Source organism: Chiloscyllium plagiosum, chromosome 9 (genome assembly GCF_004010195.1).
Source record: "Chiloscyllium plagiosum isolate BGI_BamShark_2017 chromosome 9, ASM401019v2, whole genome shotgun sequence".
Lineage (NCBI taxonomy): Eukaryota > Metazoa > Chordata > Chondrichthyes > Orectolobiformes > Hemiscylliidae > Chiloscyllium > Chiloscyllium plagiosum.
The window spans coordinates 77,177,977-77,199,999 of NC_057718.1; the positions used below are offsets into that span (position 1 = coordinate 77,177,977).

The following is a 22,023-nucleotide window of genomic DNA, read 5'->3' on the forward strand; positions in this document are numbered from 1 at the left end:
ACCCTCTGTGTAAAAACGTTGCCCCTCAGGTTGCCTTTTATTCTTTCCCCTCTAACCTTAAACTGATGCCTTCTAGTCCTTAATTCCCCAACCCTGGGAAAAAGACTGTGAGTATTCACCCTATCCATGCCTCTCATGGTCTTACACACTTCTATAAGGCCTCCCCTCAGTCTCCTATTCTCTAAAGAAAAAAGTTCTACCTTTTCCAACCTCTCCCTATAACTCAGCCTGTTGTGTTCAGGCAACATCCTTGTAAATTTCTTCTGCACTCTTTCCAATTTAATAACATTCTTCCTCTAGCAAGGTGATCAAAACTGAACACAATATTCCAAGTGCGGCCTCACTAACGCCCTGCACAACTGCCCATATAACTTCCCAGCTTCTATACTCAATGCCCTGACTGATGAAGGCCAATGTGCCAAATGCCTTCTTCACTGCCCTGTCTACCTATGACTCCACTTTTAGAGAACCGTGCACCTGAACTCCAAGGTCCCTCTCTTCCACATCCTTCTTAAGGCCCCACCTTTCACCATGAAACTCCTACCTTGTTTTGACTTTCTGAAATACAGTACTTCACACTTATTTATATTAAACTCCATTTGCCATTTCTCGGCTCACTTCCCCAGCTGATCAAGGTGCTGCTGCAATTTCTGATAACCTTCCACAGTGTCCACACTACGGCCTATTTTAGTGTTATCTGCAAAGTTACTAATCATGCCTTGTACATTCTCATCCAAATCATTAATCTAGATTACAAACAGCAATGGGCCCAGCACCAATCCCTGAGGCACTCCACTATTCACAGGCTTCCAGTCAAATAAGCATTACTCTCTACTATTACCCTCTGCTTCCTACCATCAAGCCAATTGTGTATCCAATTTGCCAGGTCCCCTTGGATTCCATGCAATCTAACTTTCTGGAGCAGCCTACCATGTAGAACTATCAAAAGTCTTGTTCTTGTGAAAATGAAGGATAAGGATGGTAAGTTTCGGGAACCTTGGATGACGAGAAATTGAGAGCTTAGTCAAAAAGAAAAAGGAGGCTTATGTAAGCTTTAGGAAACTGAAACAAACTGCTCTTGAAGAATACAAAGAAAGCAGAAAAGAACTCAAACAAGGAATTAGGAAGGCTAAAAGGACCATGATATGTCTTTGGCAAACAGGATTAAGCAAAATCCCATGGCATTTTATCTATATATAATGGACAAGAGGGTGGCTAGGGAAAGGGTAGGTCTGCTCAAGGACAAAGGAGGAAATTTATGCATGGAGTCAGAGGATATGTTTGAGGTCCTTAATGAATACTTTGCATTGGTATTCATAAAGGAGAAGCACATCGTAGATGGTGAATCTCAGGAGGGGTATATGGACATAAAAAAGGAGAAGGCATTGTGTGTTTTGAAAAGCATTAAGGACCTGATGGGATCTATACCACAATGCTAATGGGGCAGTTGGGGCCTTGTACAAAATCTTTGTATTCTCTTTTGTCACAGGAGAGATGCCAGAGGACTGGAGAATAGCCAAAGTTGTTCACTTGATAAGAAGGGTAACAGGGATAATCTGGGAAATTACAGGCTGCTGATCCTTACATCAGTGGTAGGGAAATTATTGGAAAAGTTTCTTAGGGATAGGGTTTACTCCCATTTAGAAAAATATATACTTACTAGCAATAGGCAACATAGCTTTGTGCAGGGGAAAGTTGTCTCTCAAACTTGATAGAGGTTTTTGAGGAAGTGACAAAGATGTTTGATGAGGGCAGGGCATTGGATGTTATCTACATGGATTTTAGCAAAGCCTTTGACAAGGTCCCTCATGGCAGGCTGATACAAAAAGTGAGGTCCCATGGGATCCGCAGTGAGCTGGTAAGATGGATGCAGAACTGGCTTAGTCATGGATGATAGAGAGTAATGGTGAAAGAGCGTTTTTCTGACTGGAGATTTGTGACCAGTGGCAATCCACAGAAATCAGTGCTCAGATGCCTGTTGTTTGTAGTATTTATATATGGAGAACGAAGGTAGCCTGATAAGTAAGATTGTGGATGATACAAAGATTGCAGATAGTGAGGAGGATTACCAGAAGGATACAGCAAGATGTAGATAGACTGGAGACTTGGACAGAGAAATGGCAAATGGAGTTTAATCCAGCCAAATGGCTAGGTGATGCGTTTTGCAAGATCTAGTACAAGAGGGAGTATACAGTAAATATCAGAGCCCTTAGTGCAGGGGTGGGCAATTAATTCTTCCAAGGGGCCACATGAGAAACCTGAGTTGTGTTGGAGGGCCGAACCAACAATAAATTGTACATAATTCTGCTCAGTATTAATTTTTCTCCCATTGTAAAAAGTACTAAATTATATAGTTTTGCACTGAAACTTATAATCAAAAGAATAAGGATATTCTGTTACAATAAAGATATGAAATTGTAGAGTAGGTCAAATATGGAAGAAATAAACAATAAAAACAATAATTTCAGTATTTCATTTTATTTTTAACATGTTAATCTCACAAACCAATAATGAAGAGTTGTTTCATTATTGTTCAGTATTACAAACAACAAACAACTCTATACAAAAAGCAATAAGTGCTTTTGATGTTTTTCAGTTCATTTTGCTTGTTTAGTGAGAAAACTCCAGTCTGTTTTGGGCTTGAACAAGTGCACTGAAAACTGGTTGAATGTCTGAGGTGGATATGCGAAGGACAGCTGAGAGGTGATCATCAGTGATAGAGGATCTGTATTTGGATTTGTTGAACTTCATCACTGAGAATGTCTGTTTGCATATATAGGTAGATACAAAGAGGACTAGAATCTTCTGAGCATGCCTCCTCATGTGTGGAAAGTTCTCCTCTTTGAGGGAAGAGTAAAAATCAAGCAGTGAGACTGACCTAAAGTACTCTGCCAGAAGTGTGTCAGACTGCAGGTCAATGAGTTCAAGCTGAACATCACTAGGTGCATTCTCCACATTGCATGTAAATGGGGAAAAAATCTTGTGCATTTCATTCTCAACAGTTTTAAAGTCTTGAAATCACCTTGAAAATTCACCATGCAGTGCTTCTAACACAGATGAGTACCTGTGGAGGTGATCAGCTGAAGGTGCGGCTTCCTTCAGTATTGGCAAGTGGGTGAGAATGTTGTCCTCCATTTGGCTTGAGAGAAGCTGCAACTTTCTCATAAAAGCCTTCACCAAGTTGTACATTTCATGCACAAAAAGGCCCTTGCACTGCAGTTTCACATTTAGTTCATTCATAAGTGCAGTCAAATCAACAGCAAAACCAAGGTCTGCAATCCAGTCTGCATCTGAAAGCTGTGGAATGCCATTCCCTTTCTTCACACAGAAATCTTGAATCTCTTCTGTCAGGTCCCATACACTTTTCAGCATTTTGCCCAGGCTGAGCAGTAGCCTATGTCATGATGTTCAGTCTCATTTTCCTCCAAAAGTGCAACAAACTGCCTGTGATTCAAAGCTCTTGCCCTGTTGAAGTTAACTATTTTAGTTACAACATCAACCACATGGTTAATTTTTAACACTGACTTACACAACACTTCCTGATATATAATACAATGCAAAAATACCAATTTCTGTCAGGGTTAATTTCTGTCACTTTATCCTGCATTCTCTTTAAGAGTCCAACATTTTTTCCCATTAGATTTGGACAACCATCCGTTGTCACACCCGCCAGCTTGTCCTGTTTTCGTCCCGAGTCCAAACATGCATTTACTTCCGTGAACAAATCATTACCAGTTGTTGTTCCTTTCATTGACTGCATGGCTGCCAGCTCCTCCGTGATTTTAAAGTCCGTAGTTACCCCACGTACAAAGATGAGTAGCTGGGCTGTGTCACATACGTCGCAGCTCTCATCCAAAGCCAAGGAAAAAAAGTCAAAGTTGACCGCTCTGTGCTGCAGCTGAAGCTCCAGATTTCTCATGATGTCCCCATTCCTTCTTGTTACAGTGCGTTGGGAGAGGGGCACATTCTCAAATGCCTCTTTTTTTCTCCGGGCATATTAGTTCTGCAGAGTCCAACAAGCACTCCTTAATAAACTCTCCTTCAGAAAACGGTTTACTGTTTCTGGCTATTTTGTGGGATATGACATAACTTGTCTTGGCGTGAGCTGACATTTTGAGGGCTAGCCAGCAAGCATCACTTTTAGCTGTTCACGCACGCACGCACATACACGCGCATGTGCGTCCATATGTAAATAAACAAAGCATCCTTTTCAAAACAAAAGCAACACAGTTGTATTGCGTGCATTGCGTAAATACTTTTTCATTTATGTTCTAATTTAAGATTGACCTCATGCGGGCCGGACAGGAATGACCCAAGCGCCGGATATGGCCCACGGGCCGTAAAATGCCCAGGTCTGCCTTAGTGACATTGACATACAGAGCAATCTAGTTGTACAAATCCACACTTCCCTGAAAGTGGCAACACAGTAGATAAGGCGATCAAGAAGGCATATGGTATGTTTGCCTTTATTGGTTGGGGCACAGAGTATAAAATTGGCAAGTCATGTTGAGCTGTATAATACTTTAGTTAGGCCACATTTGGAATATTTTGTGCAGTTCTGATCACTAGCTACCAGAAGGATATGAAGGCCTTTGAAGATGATACAGGAACAGTTTACTAAGATTTGGAGGGTTTTTTTCACTTGAGCATCAAAACATGAGGGTGACGTGATAGAAGCTTACAAAATTATGAGAGGCATAGATAGTCAGAGTCTCTTTCCCATGATAGAAATGTCAATTACTAGCAGACATAGGTTTAAGTTAAAAGGGGGAAGTTTGAGGGAGATATGAGTGGTAAACATCTGGAATGTGCTGCCAGAGGAGGTGGTGGAGGCAGATACAATAGCAATGTTTAAGAGGAATTTGACAGATATATGAATAGGTGGGGAATAGAGGGATGCAGAACATGCTGAGGCAAAAGAGTTTTAGTTTTGAAAGGCATCGTGTTGGTGCAGTCATGGTGGGCCAGCAGGCCTGTTCCTGTGCAGTATTGTTCTTTATTCTTGGTTCTTCCAATTCACTTCTCCATCCCTACTCATCATCCCATTTCCTCCAATCCACCCTCTGGCTTCCTCTTACTTTTGTCTTTGATTTTCTCCTATTCTTCTTAACTCATCTATGTCCAGTTACTTTAATCTATTTTCCATTGACTCAGTTTGACCCAGAAAGTATGCTTAGCATTTGACTTCCTTTATGAGATTAGGAAATATATCACAGATGTACATTAAAAGGCACACGTTGATGTACATTAAAATCTGACAAACCAGTTTAATCAATGATATAATTTACAGTCTATTTCAAGCCTCATACAACAAGGATCTAATGTAACACCCACACCCTGTTCACCAGAATGTATCTTTGATGGTAAATAATTTGTAATTTTATCACAGATTGCTAACTAATATCCACAATCATATATGGTGAAAATATTGATTTGGAGATGCCGATGTTGGACTGGAGTGTACAAAGTTAAAAATCACACAACACCAAGTTATAGGCCAACAGGTTTATTTGGAAGCACTAGCTTTCGGAGCGCTGCTCCTTCATCAGGTGGTTGTGGAGTATAAGATCGTAAGACACAGAATTTATAATGAAAGTTTAATGAATTTATAATGAATTTATAATGAAAGTATAATTTCAGTTACATCACACTGTAAACTTTTGTTATAAATTCTGTGTCTTACGATCTTAGATTCCACAACCACCTGATGAAGGAACAGTGCTCTGAAAACTAGTGCTTCCAATTATACCTGTTGGACTATAACCTGGTATTGGGTGAAACTATTGCCATTCATTTAATCTCCAGTTTTAATTGCTTGACTAGTCAGGAACACAGGATGGCCAAAAACCATGGAATTCTGTAAGTCAGGATTCTCCCCACAGTGTAGCTTTAACTCCAAAGTATGTTCATAACATCACTAATTGAATTCACAAAATCACAAATGTTAAGAACAGGAGCAGGACCATTTGACACTCAAGCCTGTTCTGCCATTCAATAAGATCAAGGCTGATCTAATTATGACCTCAACTCCGCCTGTTTGGCCTTCATTGTTTTGATTCCTTTGTCAATCAAAAGTCTACCTAACTCAGCCTTGAATATATTCAATCACCCAACCTCTTTGCTTCTCTGATGAAGAGAATTCCTCAGAATAACCGTTGTCTCGGAAAATAAAATTGTTCATCACAGACTGAAATGGAAAAGCCCTAATTTTTAAACATTCTCCAGCTTAATATACTCCTGGAGAATGGGAAACATCATTTCACCATCCATCTTATGAAGTAACTTCAGGATCACCTTTTGTTCTTGTAAACACCAATTCACTGCATTGGCTTTCAGTTAGGCATGGAGTATTTTTGATAAAGGTCAACTATTTCACTATTCTCACTAGTGGGCAGGGGAGGGGGAGGTGACCATCTTTAAAGTAGGGGAGAGGGAACAATCGAATGTGGCCAGGGAACAGAGTCAATTAAGGGAATTGTCAAAATCAGGGATGGAATGATGGAAAGGACTCACAGGCTTGAATGCATGACTGGGGCAAAGATTGTCAGAGACCTTCTGGAAGAGAGATTGGAGGCCTAGGGCAAGGATTGCATTCCTAATGGAGAACAGAGAGTGTTTTATAACCTTATCTGTGGTGGGATGGAGTGCTAATTCAGATTGTGGAGAGGATGAGATTGTAGATGTTGTGGAGAAGAACAGAGTTTTGGTAGCATGGGTGTTAAAGAAGTTTCCCAGGTAGGCACAATGCAATCACTAATTTTTTGGATTTAGCAAAGTGTTCATCTTAATGTAACTGTTAGTTTCCTTTATGTTTGAGAATCGCTACTGACCAGACCAAACCAGGAATGTTGAATGATAATAAAGTTTAAAATACTAATCTACCTCCTTGAAGTGATTTGGCTACCTGCTTAAACTTAGATCAGCAGTCTGATTTTTAAGAATTAAATCCTGACTTCCCCATTACCTGACCTAAACCCATTTATTGTCAATTAAAATTCTGCCCAGCATGCATCTGAAAGATATGTGCTTGGATGAATGATAATCACTTTAGTTTACAGGCCTTATGGAGAAATCCTGACATATACGATCGGAAACATCCCCCTTCTGCTTCCTTTGATAAGATTTAGCTGAGTAAGAAGGTTTAAAACAGGAGACCTGAGGTGAAATGGAACTGGGAGTTAAAAAATATGAGGTAATAATCTTGCAGTTAAAATGGTTAGGTAATGCAAACACCTCACAAAAAGAGTCAGGATTTGTATTTATTATGTTTTCCATTTTTTGGTGAAAGAAATAAATGACTTTTGGTTTGACTATTACTCTGTATGTTCTGTTGCTATTTAATAAAGCAGCTGAACAGTTCATTCCAGACTTGTTTCACATATGGTTCTCAACTTTCTCTGATAGAAACTGGAGCAGTTGAGTACAAGTGAAATGTGCTATATCTGGTTCAGTTATATGTCCAGGTTATATGTACATATAATTAGATATTGGGTAGGACCAATATACTTCTGAATATGGAGCATTTAGACCACTTACAAGAGTAACAAGCATCATTTTGAGAGAACATCCAGAGGATATTCAAAATCAGTAACATTTACCTCAAATATGATATCAAGTCCACATAAATATCTGAGAAAATAGAAATACTGATGGTCATAAAATTCTTAATTTAGAAATAATCTAAGAAATAGTAGTCAAAATTTAGATGTGGTTTAAAAAATGGCTAAAAGGTTTTAAAGCAGCTATTTTCAGGTTGTTATCTATTTCTAGTGATGAATAATGTCAGAACAATGGAAGATAGTTCCAATAAATCTGACTTCATAACAAAGGTTTCAGTGCAGGAATAGCATAGAGAAGTTACAGAATCAGAAAAAGACTGGAGAGAATATTGCTGAGAAAAAGAGACATGCTATCAAAATGTTTTGATTACATTAGATTACTTACAGTGTGGAAACAGGCCCTTTGGCCCAACAAGTCCACACCGACCCGCCGAAGCGTAATCCACCCAGACACATTCCCCAACATTTACCCCTTCACTTAACACTACGGGCAATTTAGCATGGCCCTAACCTGCATATTTTTGGATTGTGGGAGGAAACCGGAGCACCCGGAGGAAACCCACGCAAACAATGTGCAAACTCCACACAGAGAGTCACCTGAGGCTGGAATTGAACCCGGGTCTCTGGCACTGTGAGGCAGCAGTGCTAATCACTATGCCACCGTGCCGCCCAAATATTTGTTTAAATGTTCCACTGTTCATTTATTAATCTTCCCATTAATCTATTTTCACATTAGATACTCTTTCTTCATTCCTCTGTAAATGCCCTTGTTTGAGTTGTGGTTATTGATTAGATTACTTACAGTGTGGAAACAGGCCTTTCAGCCCAACAAATCTACACCAACCCTCCGAAGAACAACCCACCCAGACCTATTCCCTTACATTTTACCCCTTCACCTAACACTACGGGCAATTTGTCTACTTGCCAACAAATTAGCACCCTTTTCTCACATAATATAAATTCTTGTTCCCTTTGAAATTTGGTATTTTTGCAATTCTGTCCAGATTAATAAAAAAATGAAAAGCTTCAGTGGTTTATTTTTTTTACAGAAATACAACATTTTTTGTTGGAGCAAGTCATAATTGGAAAATATGACAGTAAACATTTGCAAAGGATCACATTTTGCAACAAGCTAAATCCTTATTTAATGTGTAACAATTGCATTGTTGTGACCATTACTAGTTTCCTTTTATTTTTTTCTCATTTTCGGTTTGGAACTGAGTTGCATTTGAGAATAGAACTTTGAATTTTGAACAGCAGCTTGTTTCGATAAAGAACAGAGCACAAAAAACAGATGTTTTCCTGGAAACATAATGCAGGTTGATTACTGTACTAAGGACACTAGATGATTCAGCACAAGATGTTATGCTAAAGGACTGGTTAGATGTTGAATTTCTCAATCAAGGGAGGACTGGTACTGACTAGCCAATTACAGAAAATGTTGAAGAAGAATGGAAGACAAGGAATGAACTGGCTCTACTTGAGTTTTTGAGCAAGAAGCAGTTTTTTTTTAGAAACTGCTAAACCGGAAAGCAGTTTTTTTTTAGTTTTGCTCTTTCTCACCATCATTGACTTGTTGAAAGTCCTGAGGAAAGAACTCTATAAGAAGTAAGTATAATATCTCAAGAAATCTGCAGAAGCTGTTTGCATTGACTGGTGACTCTGGAATTCACCAGTCTATAAGACTGTAAGACATACAATTCTGTGCACCTTTACAAGGGATTTCATAAAGACCAAATGTGCATCATTGAAACAACTATAAAACTATCAAATTATAAATCTTTTATTTTCTTCTACTAATTTCTTAACTGTGTCTGTCCATCTGTGTGTGAGTGGGCTATATATTCAAAGAGATTTGGAGATCATAGATATTAATTAGGTTGCCTTGTTCATCTGTGTTCTACTATAATTTATTAAGACTACATTGTTGATTTTTTTCAAGTTAAAAACTTGGTATCATGTATCTGTTATTTGTAAAGTCTGATTAGGCGCAATAAAGCAATTTTGAGGGTCATTAAATATTCTAACGTCACTCTGTTACAAATCCAGTGATAAAAATGCTGATTTGGTCTGGTTTGCTATCTTTATATTGTATCAGCATCATAGCGTTTCTTTGAATCTAATGCAAAAACAAATCTTTTTGGTTGTTCTACAGGATATTAATGAAGTGAAGGTGGCTCCAAAAAAGACTTTCCTGAAGCGTGGAGAAGGCATTGCACGCTTTGAGAAGAACAAAGAAAATATCCTCAAGGAAGAAAACAGGAGTCCAGTTTGCAAATCCACCAAACAATTTCCTAAAAAAGTTAGTTTTAGCAGTCAACACCGATTTTCCTTACCCTTGCTCAATGAGAATAAAAAACATCAGAACAAAAAGCAATTAATTTCAAAAAAACAAGTTGATAGTTCAGAACTTGTGGAATCAAAAGCAATGAAGTCTGTCTGTATTGATAACTCCCTGGAAGAGACCAAAATAAAGGATCACACATTGAAAGAAAAACTGGACGAAATCAAGAATAGTACAGATGAGGGTATTCAAAGTGACATAAACGTAGCAGAACCACCAATCAAAGTTGAATCGCCTCATAAATACTCTGACAGAAGGAAGAGTGGATGCCACCATGTTCAGCAGGACAGTCAAGAAGAGGATATTACCACTCTAGAGGAATCCCAAGGAAGAACTAGTAAAGGAAGTTTAAACATAAATGCTCTAGAAAATCAGCACTTAATTGGAGTTGATTTACAATTAAAGAATTGCCCAAATAGTTTTTCCCATGAAAGCATGGAGAGGCAGAACCAAGGCCAACAAATTGGACAGATTAAGATGAACCAGCTACAGGAATCTTCAAATGAACAGCCATATTTCAATAAGGTTTCTCATCTGGAATGCTTAAGTAATAAGAGAACAGAAAATATAGACCAGACGACCAATCTGGACCAACAGCAGGCAGAGAAAGCCCAAAATGAAGATATAGCCAGTAACACAGATTCCAAAAAGTTGCTGGACAGAATAAGTCCAAGCATAGGCTTTAAAAGAATAAATGACAAAATAATTCAAGTTGCTACTGATGGTTTACTGTGCCAGAGTGCAAATTTCAGAAACCAGCAAATAAAAGATCATGACATGGATAGTTTTAGAACTACGGGATTGGTACCACTCGCGAATAATGAACATAGTCTGGGCTTTGTTTTAAAGAACAACAGTCTAAGTTGTGGTGCATCAAATGCTGAAACAGACAGTACTGACAATGAGGATGTTTGTCCAAAATCTCAGTACCACACACACCCTATGAAAGAAATTCTACAAACTTCTGGTCAGACTGACAAAAACTTAGACTTGTCAGATGATGTGGACTATGCGAGTGATGCCCCAAGTGAAATAGAAGAAACAAGTACAAGAGTTCAAACTTCTCAGCATTCTATATACTGTAGGTCAAAATCTGGAAAGTCTACTGTGAAACATAATGCACTGAGCAGCACCAGTAGCAGTGAAAATGAAACTTTAGAGCTCAAGACAAATGAAAGGAGATTTCATTTTCCAAATAACAGGCCAACAAGAAATAAAAACAAGGTTATGAGAAGGAAGGCAAACTTTGTAAAAAAATGTGGCAGTAGTTTTACGAACACTCAAACTTGTGATTCTAAAGAACCAGATCTGATGCAACTTTCTACTTCTGGTCAGTCAGCAGTACTTCATTCTCAACCAAAGATGTCAAGAAATTCTGACCTTCCAGCGCAGATGAACTCAAGCAGTGCAAATATTCAAGGTATGTATCTGTGAAGTGAAATTATTCAAATTCACACTCGAGCTGTGCAACTACAATTCATAATTTTGCTCATTTTAGCAAGTAGAGTATGGTGGAATGTATATAGGAAGTTCTGTTGTTGGAAGAGAATCTTTGAGGAGTGAGGAAGATATATTCTGATGTACTGCTTATAACTTTGATTAAAGATTGATCGAAACTCTGAGCACTTAATACAAATAATCCTGCTTACACCACTTGACTGCTGCAACTTGGTGATGATGACCTTGATAACTCTCAAACAAGCAGAATTGCAGATAAACAAATTGTGGTCATTGCTAAAAGCGACCTATTCTGATACACACTATGGTATTTAAATGGGTTTATGTATAAAGTCATTCTCAAGTAAAGTCTTTGAAAGATTAAAAGGAGAAAAAACATGACTATATTGCTGTACCATTCCTTTGTAGTAATTAATCTCCCGTGACGTTGCATACAGGCAAAAAAAGAAAAGTATGTGTGCACTAAATATGTTATATTTTGCCAATGCCATAAATAGTTGCAATAATTTTATAATAAGCAAGGAAAAAAATGCCAAAACAAGTCCTTCCTTATTAATGGGAGAACGCTGGTAAGTGGAGCTGAAATGCGCATCAGCCATGATTGAATGGCGGAGTGGACTCGATGGGCCGAATGGCCTTACTTCCACTCCTATGTCTTATGGTTTTATGGTCTTAATGTATCAGCACTGCCAAGTAATGCTACGTGTCTCTTTGTCAGAAGGTTGTTGGTTTAAACCTCACACGAGATTCTTTAAAACATAAAGGTAGAGTTTCAGTTTTGGATTTAGTCATTAATTCCAAAACAAATTGCCAATTTTGCAATTCGTTTACAGTAACTTCAATGAACCAACAGGCTTGGGTGATGTTTTAATTTTTTTTGTACTGTTCTTGTAATATTTAAGAATGCTAACTTGGTACAGATTGAGTAGCTAGAATGGCTTGATCACAAAAAACAATAATTTTAGTAATGCTTTCTGCCTCTTTAGATTAGATTCCCTACAGTGTGGAAACAGGCCCTTCGGCCCAACCAGTCCACAGCAACCTTCCGAAGAGTAACCCACCCAGCCCCATTTCCCTCTGACTAGAGCACCTAGCACTATGGGCAATTTAGCCTAGCCAATTCACCTAACCTGCACATCTTTGGACTGTGGGAGGAAACTGGAGCACCTAGAGGGGACCCACGCAGACACGGGGAGAACGTGCAAACTCCACACAGCCCGAGGCTGGAATCGAACCTGGGACCCTGGTTGTGTGAAGCAACAGTGCTAACCACTGAGCCACCATGCCACCCCAAAATTTGAGAAAGCCTACATGCCTTGCTGTAATTGTAATAAGCATTTTCAAGGTAGATTGGGGTAAAGTAGTTCCTTATTTTTTAAAAACATTCATTTTGACAGTAGTTGGTAATGTTCTTGCATCCTAAAGTTCCAATTTAATTATTGGATCATCCTTGAAAGCCTACAAATCAATAGAAACTTCTAGTGATGAGTAATTCATCTTAGAGTCAGTGTTTCTTTTAAAATGTAGCTGTTGCACGCGGCTAGTTTTTTCAATGTGTGATCCCATCAGATTTATCTATCCTGGTCAAAACTTATCAAGTTATGTGTGTTGTCTAAACCAGCACAATTATGTGGACACTCCAGGCCATATCTTAGTTCAGTGAGATACTGAAGGAGTATTGCAGTGTTGGAAGTGCCTATGTTTGGATGAGATATTGAACTCATGCCCTTCCAGATGGATGTAAATGAAATGCTAGCATAATTTGAAGAAGAGCAATGGAGCTCTTCCTAGTGTATTGGCCAATATTTAGCCCTGACCCAGTAACACAAGGGTGGACATTATCTCATTTCTGTTTTCTGTTAGATTTTGCTGTGCTCAAGTTGGCAGATACATTTCCCTTATTACAATAATGATTACAATTCAAACGTATTTCAGTCTGTAAAGCAATTAAGGTTAAGTTAAAACAGATCTCTGACATCTTGGTGATGTTATCCCTTTCTAAGATCATGTCGTTATCATAGACCAGTGTACTGTAATCACCATAAAGGGTGGAGAAGAGGAGACAGAAAAGAGATGTGAAGGAAGGTAAGAGAATAGGAAGAGAAGAATAAAAATGTTGGTTGAAATGAGTGTATAGAAAGACGAAGAGTAGAAAGGTTAAAAAAAAAGCAGAGGAAAAGGGGAAGAAGATGATGGAGAAAGGGAGAGGAGGGAAAATAACTGTCCTCCAAAAGCCTTAGAATGTAATTTCATCTCCTAAATTTATACTTATCTTTTCTACAGTTATTTGTTGAATAATCCTTGTAATCCAATTTCCACCCCTGCCCATGCAATTAAATGGCTGTAATGAAAGTCAGAAATGATACTGTCTGATACTTGTCAGTGCCTCCCAAATCAACTTGATCGCATTCTTCAGCATGATTGACCCTGCACCATTCCCTTTTAGTTTGGAATCCAACTAGGTGGGAATACTATCCTTATCTAGTTTCTCCCTTACATATGTTTGGAGGAGTATGGGCCAAGCACAGACAGTCAGACTAGTTTAGTTTGGGATTATGGTCAGCATGGACTGGTTGGACTGAAGGGTCTGTTTCCCTGCTGTATGACTCCATGATTCTATGAATATCCAGCCTCTACTTCTGAATTCCAAAAAGATCTATGCTCGTCTCCTTCTCATTTCACATTTATGTGTTTTCCTCTAGTGGCATTAACTGGATCCACAACTTTGGATTCTATATTCACCAAACTGATTCAACCTCTTTATAATCTCTGATTTTGCAAACAAACAAAATAAACTAAATTAGCCCCTCTTGCCTGCATTTGGCCCATATCCATCTAAACGTTTCCTATTCATGGACCCATCCAAATGTTTTTAAATGGTTTAACTGTACTTGCATCCACCACTTCCTCTGGCAGTTCATTCGACACATGAACCACCATCTGTGTAAAAAAAAAAGGGGCCCTCAAGTCCCTTCTAAATCTTTCTCCACTCACCTTAAAAATATGCACCCTTGTTTTGAACTCCCCACTCTAAGGAAAAGACCTTTGCTGTTCACCTTAGCTATGCCTCTCGTGATTTTATAAACCTCTATAAAATCATCCCTCAACTCCCAAACTCCTGTGAAAAAAGTCCCAACCTATCCAGCCTCTCCTTATAATTCAAACCCTCCAGTCCCAGCAACATTCTGATGAGTTTTTTCTGAACCCTCATAATATCCTTCCTATAGCAGGGCAACCAGAACTGTACACAATACTCCAAAAGTGGCCTCACCAACATCCTGTACAATCTTAACATGATGTTCCAAATCCTATACTGCATTCTCAAGCAATGAAGGCAAGAGTGCTAACTGCCTTCTTAACCAATCTGTTTACCTGTGACACAACTTTCAAAGAACTATATACATGAACTCCTAGGTCTCTCTGTTCTGCAACACCACCCAGGGCCCTACCATTAATTGTATAAATCCTGCCCTTGTTCACTTTACCAAAATGCAATACCCCACATTTATCCAAATTAAACTCTATCTGCTTCTCCTCAGCCTATTGGCCCAAAACATCAAGATTCATTTGTAATCTTAGATAACCTTATTTACTGTCGACTATGCCATCTATTTTGGTGACATCTGCAAACTTACTAACTTCTTCCTAAATTCTCATCCAAATTGTTTAATAAATGACAAACAACAGTGGACCCAACACTGATCTTTATGGAACATAAGCCTTCAGTCCAAAAAAACGACCCTCCACTACTACCCTCTGTCTCCCACTGTCAAGCTAATTTAAGCTCTCCCCGAAACCCATATAAACTAATTTTACTGATCAGTCTACCATGTGGAATCTTGTTAAAGGTTTTACTAAAGTCCATGTAGACAATGTCTGCTGCTCTGCTCTCATCAATATTTTTTGGTTACATCTTCAAAAAACTCAATCAGGTTGTGAGACACAATTTCTCATGCACAAAGCTATGCTGACTATCCCTAATCAGACCTTGCCTTTCCAAATGGATGTAAATCCTATCTCTCAGAATCCCCTCCAACAACTTAGATGCTAGACTCACCAGTCTATAGTCTCTAGTCTTCTCCTTGCAGCCTTATAAAATAAAGCACAACAGTAGCCATCCTCCAGTCCTATGGCACCTCACCCATGTCTATAGGTGATACAAATGTCTCTGCTAGGAGCCTCGCAATTTCTTCCCTAACTTGCCACAACATCCTGGGATACGTTTGATCAAGTCCTGGACATTCATCCACCTTATGTTTTTTAAGACTCCAGCACCTCATCTTTTGTAATGTGGACTACTTTCAAGGCATAAATATTTATTTCCCTGAGTTTCCTAGCCTCTATGTCTTTCTCTACAATACGCTCTCTTTGACAAAGCCATGTTGACTCCTCTGATTTCCTTGAACTTATCAAAGTACACTGTTATAATGTTTTTAATAATATTCTAACATTTTCCTATAACAGATGTTAAGCTAAAAGGCCTGTACCTTCTTGTATTTTTCCTCCCTTCATTTTTGAACAACGGGGTTACGTTAGCGGTTTTCCAAACTAAAGGAATCTTTTCAATCCAAATTTTGGAAAATTAAAACCAATTTATCAAATGTCACACTAGCTACTTCTTTTAAGGATGTGGGGATTTATCAACTTGCAGTTCCAACTATTTACTCAGTACCACCTCTGTAGCAATTGTAAATTTCTTGAGTACCTCCTTCCCTCCCTCCCTTATTTCCTTTCAATTCTTGGTTTATAGCTATTTCTGAAGTGGTATTTGCATCCTGTATAGTTAAGAGTGGTGAAAACTATCTGTTCAGTCTATCTGTCATCTGTTTATTCTCCACTACTAAATTTCTGGAAATGTTTTTCTACTGGGCAAACACTTACTTTATTAACTCTTTTCCTTTAGATTTTATAGTAGTTGATATAACTGAATGACTTTTGGCCATTCATAACTCAGTTTAGAGTCAACCATATTGCTATGGGTCAGGAGTTACATGTAAGCCAAATAAGGTAAGGACAACAGTTTCTTTCCTTCAAGGACATGAGTGAACCTGATTAGCTTTTACAACATTATTAGACTTTTAATTCTAGACTTTTTGCAATTGAATGCAAATTCCATCATCTGCTGTGTTATGATTTGACCCTGAATTCCCAGAACATTAATTGGGTTTCTAGATTACTAATCCAACAACAATACCACTAGGTCTCTGATGTATCCACAAGAAAGAGACCTCACTCTCTTAGGTGAGCTTCTCAATAACTTGCAGCTATACCTGCTTTGTTACAGAGACATCTCTCTCACATGTGCTGGGAAAGCATCTGCCTGCAGGCCCTTTAAGGTTATAAAATGACCTCCCGAGTACCAATGTGGTATTTAGTTGGGACGTTCTTTCATCTTTGAGACTCCAAAATTGAAGTGTGTTCTGACAGTTGTGGCATGCATCCTTCTGATCCATGTTCAGTTCCTTTTAGTTACCGAGGTTTGAACAGTTAAGTGTGGTTCATCATTGTATCTATCTGCCCCTGTTGGTCAGGAAATCCAGAAACAGTAAACTAATTCAGTAGCTGAGTTAAAAAGCTACATTAAAGCCCATTCTACTCATGTTCGCCTTTTTAACCCAGTGCCACCTACCCTCTATGTGAACATGTTCATTAGTTAAAATTTTTACAATTATCTTCACTCTCCGCCCTCTGCTCTGTCCTCCCTTCTGGCTGTTGTTTGAGAGAGCAGATGGGACCTCAGTTATATATGATCTTTATTATTGTTTAGATTAAGGGCTGTTATATTTGCTAATGGTACAAATACAGTCGGAGAGGAGTTGTGACGAAAATATAAAGAGTCTGCAAAATAAATAGATAGGTAAAGTGAGTGAGCAAAAAAAAATGGAATGTGATGTAGGAAAATTAGAGATTGTCCACATTGATGGGAAGAATGGAAAGCAGATTATTGAATGAAGAGACTTCAGAATGTTTCTGCACAGAGGTACTAGGTCACCTTGTACATGAATTACATAATGTTTGCATGTAGGTACTGCAAATAATTAGTAAAGCAAACTGAATGTTGGTCTTTATTGCAAGGGGATTAGATTATAAAATTAAATCTGTTTTATCAGAACTGTACAGGACATTGTTGGAAAGCTGTGTATAATTTTGGTTGTTATACATAAGAAGAGATATACCTAAATTGAAGACAGGTAAGTAGGCTGATTTCTGAGAGAAAAGATTTGCTTTATGAAGAAAGGTTGAACATATTGGATTTAGTCTTTTTGAAGTTGGAAGATGCTTTTATTAAAACAAATAAGATTCTGCAGGAGTTTGACAAGATGAATGCTGAGAGGATTCAAGTTCTCCCTTGTGTGGGAGCTTAGAACTAATGAGCTCAGTTTAACATTAAGATGTTGGCCTGTTAAGAAGTAGAAGGAGAGAATTTTCTTCTTTCAGAAGTCTTTGAAATTCTGTTCCACTGCTAATACTGGAGACCGGATCTTTGAATCCTGAATTAGACACAATTTTGCTTTAAAGGAGTTGAGATTTGTTTGGGACAGCAAGAAAATGGAGTTAAAGTAACAATTAGATTAGACATAAATTATTGCATGGGGAATGGGGTTGAGGAATTGAATTAATCCCCCTCTATTTTTAGTGATATCTGACTATTAATGTTTCATCTGGTAAATAGCTGTCTGTCAGTATTGCTCTGATATAGACAATTTAGAGTAGTGATATGTGTGGTCAAAATGTCTCAAGCATTGTTCCAACCTCCTGAACTTTACTAGCTGTCAGGAACACTTTCTCCATACTTTGTTCCTCACCACACCTGGAACTTAGAATCTATCTTATATGCTCACAACCCTCTAACTGTAAGTTTAGTGTTTCCCAATGCCATTCCATTGTTCCTAGACAATGAGAATACCTTTCCCAATATCTGTGTGAATCCTATGCCTAGGATTCCTTTCCTAATAATTCGAGCATTTCTTAAAACTCCCTCTTCAGTGTTGTTGCAATCTGGGATTCTCTCCCGCATTTCTGGAGCCTGCCATAAAGTATTGGTATGACTGCCAACACTGCATGATCCCAGGACAATCTTTAAAGCTAGTGAATCAGTTTGCCGGTAATACTACATAGCACAACAATTCTATGCATTAAAAAAAAAATCACTGATTTACCATGAGCAATGACATAAGATGTAATAATACTTTAAAAACTTTTATTTTCAGACACTACGTTTCTACTTTCGCCATTAAAACTTGCTACTTTCACATTTATAATGGAATAAAGAAGAGAGTAGCCAATATAGATATATATGCCATAGACCAGATAAATTATTATGGAGACTGAAGAAATGGCAGAGACATTGAACAAATATATCTGTTTTCATAATAGAAAATTGAGGATTACTTACTAGAAATAAAACAATGGTAACAATGGTAACAATTGGCTGGTAACAATGATGAAATTAGGATAATTACTGGCAGCAGAAAAAGTATACTGAAAATAATTTGAGTGATTAAAATCTGCCAAACTCCCAGGACCTTATAATCTATGCATTCAGGTTCTAAAAGAAACAGTAGCAGAGACAGTAGATGCACAGGCTAATACTTTAGAAAAAAATCCAGATTCTGGACTAGTCTGTGCAGATTGGAAGTTAGCAAATTTAGTGCAGCTATTCAAGAATGGAGGAAGAAAGAAAACAAGGGAACTATAGGTCAATTAGGGTGACATCAGTCATTGGGAAGATGCTGGAATTATTTATTGGAGAAAACTTAACAATGCAAAGTGTGATTAGCTCAAATAGCAAATTTGACATATTTATTAGTTTTCTGGGGGGATAAAAATAATGGAATTAATAAAAGGAAGTCTATGGATGTGGTTTACTTGGATTTCAAAAAGAAAATTGGTGAGGTACCCTAAAAAAGGTTAACACAAGATAACGATTTGTACACTTGAAAGTTTTAAATTAGTATGAATAGAGGATTTGTTGATAGAAAGTAGGAAGCCAGGACATTTACAACTTGTGGCTAGAACTTCAACTTATGTTGATGAGAGAGTAGGACAAGTGGTATACATAGTGTGACACACAGTTAATGAGGCATGTTTGGAAAAAAATAGCACAAGAAAACTCACTCAGTCTCTTCAAAATGCTACTAAGCTGACTTCTGGCAAGCTTCAGCCCTATGATGTGATGGAAATTCATAGACTTGTGCAGCACAGTCCAACTCGTCCATCCTGACCAGATATCCTAAGTTAACCTAGTCCCATTCACTAGCACTTGGTCTATATCCCTGTAAACCTTCCAAATTATATACCCATCCAGGTGCCTTTCAAATCTTGTAATTTTACCAGCATCCATCACATTCTCTGTCAGTTCATTCCATACACTCACCACCCTCTGCGTGAACAAGTTGCTCCTTAGATCACTTTTATATCTTTCCCCTCTCATCTATGCCATCTACTTTTGGACTCCAGTAACTTGGGAAAAAGACCCTGGGTATTCAGGAAAATTAACGTTTCGGGCAAAAGCCGTTCATCACTTTCAACCTGGTTATTCACCCTATCCATGCCCCTCATGATTTTATAAACCTCTATCAGGTTACCCCTCAATCTCCAAGGAAAATAGTCCCAGCCTGTTCAGCCTCTCCCTATAGCTCAAACCCTGGTAACATACTTGTAATTTTTTTCTGCCCCCTTTCAAGTTTAACAACATTTTTCCTATAGAAGTGAGACCAGAATTGAATGCAGTATTCCAAAAGTAGCCTAACTAATGTCCTGTACAGCCATCACATAACATCCCAACTCCTATACTCAATGCACTGACCCATAAAACAAGTGTACCAAAAGTCTTCTTCACTACTCTATTTACCTGTGATTCCACCTTCAAGGAACTATGAACCTGTACCCTAAGGTCTGTTTCTTTTGCAATAGTCCCCAAGACCAACTGTTAAGTGTATAAGTCCTGCCCTGATTTGCCTTACCAAAACGCAACACTTCGCATTTACCGAAATTAAATTCCATCTGCTGCTCCTCCTATTGGCCCATCTGATCAAGGTCCCTTTGTACTCTGAGATAATCTTCACTCTCCACCACACCACCAATTTTGGTGTCACCTGCTAACTTACTAACCATTCCTCCTATATTCACATCCAAATCATTTACACAAATGACAAAAAACAGTGGACTCAGCACTGATCATTCTGGTACACTGCTGGTCACAAGCCTCCAGTCTGAAAAACAAACCTGCACCATCAACCACGCCTCTTACCTTCAAGCCAATTTTGTATCTAAATGGCTCGTTCTCCCTGGATAGTGACTTCCTGGATGTTATTTTTAAATTAGAAATAATAACCAGGATCCAGTAAATCATTTGATGTTGTTTCGGCTGTTAAACAAAACAATTGTCGTTTTAAATTATTATGTATTGTTTTAAATCATATAGAAGATGATCAATCCAGACAACTCCAAGTCAAACTTCTACAACTGGAAACAGAAATTGAACGCTTCAAAGTAGAAAACACAACATTAGCCAAAATGAAAGAGAAACAAGAACTAGCCATGGAAAGTCTCAGGTAGGTTTCAAAATTATGATCATGTCTGCTTGTAAGCAGATTCTATTCCACACTTACTGAAGTGAAACGACCAATAACTGCAGACAAAATGACTTGTCACATTATCATCCTCTGAACCCTCCACACACACTGTCTAGCACCCAAGTTCAGTCCATTGTGGTGCAAAGGCTGACACTATTATTAAAATGTCGTCATGCCCATCCAACCACTGATATCCTTTAGCATCTGGAATTGACATCATCACAATTTGTTCCACCTTTAGATAAAAGATGAAATGTTGAAAGAAAATGACTGTGTCATAATTGTCTTGCTGTGACCATTTCAACCTGTGTTTATTCTCTGTCATGTGTTATGTATGTTCAATCAGTTGAGGAAGTAAAATTGGTGGATAAGGATTGCTGAATGACAGAAACATGGAAGGTTTAATCTCTATATCTGTTGATAAATTACATAATCCTATTTCAATGTTAGGGGTTATTACTGTAGTCAGTGTCTGCTCTGAGCACTTCTCAGTGGTCTCCATAGTCAATAGTGCAGAGTTATATAATGGAATGGAACTCCACCTGATGTGTTTGCAAATTGATTACCTCAGTCTTATTTCATCTATACAGTCAGAACCTTTAAAGGTTCATGCTTTAAAAAGTGTCCCCAATCGCATTGTAGTGAATTCGTGTTAACGAAACACGTTATAGCAGAATAACCTGTACTATTGATGGAAAGTTCTTCTTTTCATTGTCCATAAATCTGAATGACTGTAGATTTATAGGAGAAAGTGAGGTCTGCAGATGCTGGAGATCAGAGCTGGAAATGTGTTGCTGGAAAAGCGCAGCAGGTCAGGCAGCATCCAGGGACCAGGAGAATCGACGTTTCGGGCATAAACCCTTCTTCAGGAAGATTCGCGACCCCCGTGGCTATGGGGAATAACTCTGTCTCTGCGGTCGCCGCAGCCACTTCCGCCCCCAGTGACGTCACTAACCTACACGCCCACAACGCCGCATGTGTCTCCGCCCCCACGCCGATCTCCACGCCTAACCCCGCCCCCCTGGCGAGTTCCGTCACCACGCCTAACCCCGCCCCTTCGCCGATCTCCGACTGCATGCCTAAC

At 38.6% G+C, this 22,023-nt stretch overlaps 2 protein-coding genes across 2 annotated transcripts in view; both read left to right on the top strand.

Annotated features, from left to right (window-relative positions):
• LOC122553260 (centromere protein J-like) overlaps window positions 1-10,679 on the top strand; it is a 68,869-nt gene extending 58,190 nt beyond the window's left edge. Inside the window, exons 6-7 of the mRNA XM_043696845.1 lie at window positions 9,715-10,534; window positions 10,642-10,679. Coding sequence (XP_043552780.1) covers window positions 9,715-10,534; window positions 10,642-10,679 — 858 coding nt within the window. The remainder of the gene's footprint in view (window positions 1-9,714; window positions 10,535-10,641) is intronic.
• The window catches only part of LOC122552959 (centromere protein J-like), a 129,525-nt gene continuing 118,111 nt past the window's right edge, over window positions 10,610-22,023 (top strand). The window contains exons 1-2 of the mRNA XM_043696273.1: window positions 10,610-11,323; window positions 20,789-20,918. Of these exons, the coding sequence (XP_043552208.1) occupies window positions 10,681-11,323; window positions 20,789-20,918 (773 nt within the window). The 5' untranslated portion in view covers window positions 10,610-10,680. The remainder of the gene's footprint in view (window positions 11,324-20,788; window positions 20,919-22,023) is intronic.